At 47.0% G+C, this 5,246-nt stretch overlaps 1 protein-coding gene across 1 annotated transcript in view; it reads right to left on the bottom strand.

The window, feature by feature from the left end:
• Positions 1-2,917: 2,917 nt before the first annotated feature.
• The window catches only part of LOC116091601 (odorant-binding protein 2b-like), a 10,803-nt gene continuing 8,474 nt past the window's right edge, over positions 2,918-5,246 (bottom strand). The window contains exons 2-7 of the mRNA XM_031373179.1: positions 5,074-5,207; positions 4,798-4,868; positions 4,269-4,379; positions 3,583-3,684; positions 3,302-3,328; positions 2,918-3,124 (exon numbers count right to left, since the gene is read on the bottom strand). Of these exons, the coding sequence (XP_031229039.1) occupies positions 3,303-3,328; positions 3,583-3,684; positions 4,269-4,379; positions 4,798-4,868; positions 5,074-5,207 (444 nt within the window). The 3' untranslated portion in view covers positions 2,918-3,124; position 3,302. The remainder of the gene's footprint in view (positions 3,125-3,301; positions 3,329-3,582; positions 3,685-4,268; positions 4,380-4,797; positions 4,869-5,073; positions 5,208-5,246) is intronic.

Raw genomic sequence — 5,246 nt, 5'->3', positions numbered from 1 at the left:
CCTCAGGGCCACTTGGCTCATCTCCCCATATTGTGCAGCTTTTATTAAAAATTTAACCAGACCCTCATTCTGCTGCTGTAATCTCACTTCACTGCAGTGTGCTCAGAAAACAAAAGAAACCACCAAATATGATAATGTCTCATGCAGGAGAAAATCCCCAAAATTGAGACAGTTGAAGTTTGTGTCATCAAGAACTTGAGCCTGTGGAGCAGTTCTCAGCCTGGCAGAGGTAGCTGCTTGCTGCAGCAAACACTGCTAGAAATAACATAAAATGGTTTTTTTGTCTTTTAAATGTAAATTTAGTCTGGTGATTGTTCCCTGGTGGTCTCAAACTCTAGAACACCTGGAAAAGGTTTAGACCAGTGTCACTTGAAAAGAACATCTTCTGTGGAGCTGCCTACAGGCTGTGCAGCTGCTCCAGGTTCCCAACTTGTACAAGCTGTGTAGAGGGAATCTGGGCCATACCGCTTTGTGTTCCTGGGAGATCTTACTGGCACACCCACCCAGAGGCTATCTTAGGAGCTGTGAATAAAAGATACACACACACTGGTTTGTTTTTAAAATGCCTTCACTACCTCACAGGCTGGGCACTCCTAAAACTTTCCTATCGGGGAAAGTGGACCAAGTCCATTTACCTGAAACCTCACATGACTGGTTGTCTTTATTTCTGCTCCTGCATCCTATCCTTCTAGCCTGAGTCATGGTGAATCCTCTATTTGTCCCTGAATCCTCACACACAATAGTCTAAGTGTTCCATCCTGTGTGCAGCCATTGACCACTGGCATCTTTATTGATTGATCAAAAACCAATTGGGAGGCTGGTGAGATGGCTCAGTGGTTAAGAGCACTGACTGCTCTTCTGAAGGTCCTGAGTTTAAATCCCAGCAACCACACGATGGCTCATAACCACCCATAATGAGATCTGATGCCCTCTTTTGGTGTGTCTGAAGACAGCTACAGTGTACTTATTTATAATAATAAATCTTTGGGCAGGAGCGAGACCGGATCGAGTGGAGTTGACCGGAGCTAGCAGAGGTCCTAAATGTCAGTTCCCAACCAGATGAAGGCTCACAACTATCTGTACAACTACAGTGTGTACTCATATGCATAAAATAAATAAATAAATCTTTAAAAAACAAACAAACAAACAAACACTTGGGAACACGGACCTTTAGCGTTTGGTCACACAGATTTCCTATTGAATCAATGCATTAGAACCAATCTCCAACAAAGCTATCACCCATGCTGAGGTGGGCCTTGGTGATATAGCCGTCCTTGAGTCACTTCTGCTTCTGTTAGTAACCCCCACCCACCCTTTGTAAGCAATCCCAATAAAACTCTAATTCATCAGGATGGTCTTTGGTGGTATCTTTATTTGGGCTATCATCAGATTCCAAACTAGAGTGTGTCCCATCTCTCCAGGAAAAAATTTGTCACACAACATTATGTGACACCAGATTACTATATGCCTCCTCTTCCTCCTTCTCCTCCTCCTCCTCCTTTTCCTTTTCTTCCTCCTCTTCCTCTTCCTTTTCCTCCTCCTCATCCTGTCTCCTGCATGACAGAACTATCCATGCAGCCTCCTGTCCTGGATCAGTAGTGAGTTACTTGTATGTGGTTAATCAGTAATGTCATATAACTGATAAGGTATTTCTCCACAAATGAAATAAGCCACTTCAAGCCAGATTTTATATACATAAATATGGTAGGCCAGTTCACTGGCTCCAAGGAGGAAGGCCAGGGAAGTCACCATGGGAAAGTAGAGAGGGGAGGTGGAAGAAAAAGAGAAAGCACACGCATGTAGAAAGATGGAAACAGGGAATAGAAAAAAAGCAGGAGAACCCAAAATGCCTGGGTTATATAGGAAAGAGCCTCTGGGAGAAGGACAGCCCAGCTTCTGAGCTGGAAAGTTTAGGGTTGGAGACAGAGTATGCCAGGTAGGGACTGAGGGATGCTGGGAGGCCAGGTCTGCTTTGGTATGTAAAATATGCACCTTGTCCTAGGTTCTGAAATTCAGCCTCGAAGCCTTTTGTTGATAACAAATGAATAAGGAGCAACATAATCTGCTATGACTGAGTTCTTCCTCCTGACATTGGGGTGCCATATGGGGGAGGGTGGCCGGAATGTTGGTCAAGTCCACGTAGAGCTGGTTGTTTCATTGCTGTCCAGGTTGTGGGACAATCTGGGATTAAGAGTGTATAGACCAAGCTAAAGCAGTCTGTGAGACTGACCAGAGCACCTGTGGGTAACTGCTTTGGAGCTTTCCTGGAGGCAGGTTCCAAGGGAGCACCTAGACATGACAAGATGCTGGAACAGATATATATGCTAGGGATATATACGTATATCATCAGACTTTTAGGGAAAAAACCTTTATCTTGAGTATACATTTGAAACTTTTAGGCCCATGACCTTGGCAGGTTGGGGTGGGGTCCAAAGAAAGTGAACTAGATCCCACCCTAAGGAATGGGCAGGTGGGGAGGGAAACAGGCTGCTGAATAGCAATGCTTATCTGTAATCCATTTGACATGAGGGAGGGGGATCCCAGTGGGTTCTCTGAAGTTTGTAAGAATCAATTTAAATTTGCAAGAAGACTTGTATTTACCAACCTCAAACATCTTCCACTTGAATAATTTTTCATTCCTAAGAACCTTAAATCATTTTCTGGTCACCCTCCAAGATTTGCTCACCCTCTAGACTCCGTAAAATGCATTACCAACCCCAACCATCTTCTGTGACCCTCTAACACCTTTCTAGACCTTCAAGCACTTCCTTAGAAACTACCGATGCAAGGCCCTCTGCAGACAAGACTGAGCCAGAATGATGCTGGAATGCTTTATTAGGAGTAGCTGATGCTGGGGGTGGGTGAAGCAGAGGTCGAAGGGAAGTCCATCAGTGAAGGTGAGGAAAAACGGTCTGGGGTTGGGAAGCTCAAAGGATGTCTCAGAACTGAGTTGGCATTAGGGCAGGATCAGCAAGTGCATGCATGATGGGCTGCTGTGCCAAAGAGAATACAGCAGAGTGGTAGACACTGGCCAGTGGTCTTCTATCCTGAAGCATTTGTGCAGTTATTGCTGGACAGCCACTCTGTCTCTTACACCTGTGACCTGGCAAGTGTCTGCATGTCCCTGGGTGTGGGAGACAAGGGGATATAGACAGGGGGGAGCAGAGTCCAGGGATTAATGAGGGATCATTTCTTTGTAGACCATTTCTGCACAAGTGGATGAGAACTGAAGCACATGGACCCTCCAACTCCAGAACCCAGGAACATAGGCTTTCCATCGTCCTCCCAGATGGCCACTTACCCTAGTCACTCCCAGCCACACATTGATCTATAGAAAGCAAGAACAGGACATGGGTAAGAAGGAGCTTTTGGATAATGACCCATCACATCTGCAGCTCAGACCCTCCCAAAGCCAAGGCTCTGGTGCCTGCTGAGGTGGCACTGGTGTTTGAAGGGAGGCAAAAAGACACATGTGACACAGAGTGACACAGAGACACACAAGTTACCCGGAGGCATACAGGAACAAGCAGAGCAGAGAAACAAGCTGGTTTTGGGAAGCTCATGGTCAGAGCTTTCTCTCACCCATCTGCTCAGGTACAAAGATATTTTCTTCTCTGAATCCCTTGCTCTTTACAAATTTCTTGAATTCTTCCATGGCCTGTGGGTTTTCCCCACGGTCTCTCCCTGTGGGGAGAGGGCAGGTGAGCAGGGCAGCAGTAATGCAGAGCTCTGCAGGGAACCAGTGACAGAGTCAAGAGCACTGACCAGCACTGGGGCTGCCAACCTGGAGTTGTGAGGACAAGGAGGAGGAGGACCTTGGCAGGGACATACTGCTCTGGGATGAGGACTCCCAGACACTGAGAGACCCCGACAGCCCTCTGTGAACCCTAACACACTTTCAACACCACTCCCAGATCTTTCAAAACTCCGGATCTCAGAAGCAAGGGACTGTCCTGACCCTGGGAGATCCCATCTACACACCAAGGCCTCTGTCAGGTTATTCCCCTCCATATTAACTGGTACATGGCTGAGACCCCTAGATATGTCATTTGCCACTCCAGACGTAGACACCCCTGCTGAATGCTCAAACTCCAAAGGTCACATAAGCTGGGTCCCCTCCCAGTTGATCCACTTTCCACTTTGGATCTTACATATCTGGGTAGCACGTTGAGTCTCCCCAGTTCCCAGTGCTCTGCATGGCTGTTGCTATTTTGATAGCTACTAGAAACAGAGACTGTAGACAGGACATGGGGTCTCTGTTTCCTCACCCACGAGTTTCCCCTTCCGATGTGACTTCCCGTGGCGCTGGCCTTCACAGTAGAAGATGTAGTGATCCTTTACAGGAATCTCCAGAATATAGATGACCTTCTTGCCCTTGACTAAGGTGAACAGAGAAAAGGTTCTTAACATTTCATTTCTTGAAAAACATTTGGAGGTTTTTCAAAGACATATTCAGGAATACTTGTAGTTGGCTACACAGGAGACCCAACCTGACCAGCTCTGTGATCTCCATAATTAGACAGAAGCCATCTTCTAGGGCATTGCCAGGTCCTGCTGAGGATTCCAGGCAAGGCAGGGGTTAAGCTTGTCGCCAGGCCTGCCCCTCCCTTCCCTGCTATCCTGCCCTTAGCAATGCATCCTTAAGGGAGACCTCTACTGAATGCCTGGTACAGACTAACCCATGAACTCTGATATTGGGTACATGGACCCGGTGGCCATACTGGGAGTTAAACAAGGCAGGCAGCCTCCATGCAGGAACGTGTGCCTGCAGGAGACGCTGGGTTGCATGGTACTCACAGGCAGTGTACTTTCGAGGCTCATCAGTTTTATGCATCAAAATTTTTTTCATGTGACACTGACCCTTCCTCCTGTAAAACAGGAGCCATATACAGGTCACCAGGCATACCATCAAGACGAGGCAATTCTGAAGATTTATATCAAAGCCATGCCCAAATTTTAGAGTATGTCGTGGCAGCAAGCCCCCATATAGGCAAGGGCATTCAGTAACCTATAACAAAATAAGAATGGAAAGGACAAGAAAGACACCTGCAGAGGCTTGGTGGGGACACTCACGAGAATGTTATCTGGGCCTCTAAGTCCCCTCCTTCCAGGGCTGTCACGGTCATAGGGAACACCTTCATAGGGATCTTCTCAGCCGTTTGATTCCTGTCACATATCGTGGCCTTTGTGTACCAGGTCCCAGAGAACTGCAGAAGACAGAGCCCAGAATACACAGCAGTGTGTTT

The sequence above is a fragment of the Mastomys coucha genome, unplaced genomic scaffold (genome assembly GCF_008632895.1).
Source record: "Mastomys coucha isolate ucsf_1 unplaced genomic scaffold, UCSF_Mcou_1 pScaffold15, whole genome shotgun sequence".
NCBI lineage: Eukaryota > Metazoa > Chordata > Mammalia > Rodentia > Muridae > Mastomys > Mastomys coucha.
The sequence above is the reverse complement of the archived record's forward strand: the minus strand, read 5'-3'. Positions and strand labels throughout refer to the sequence as shown.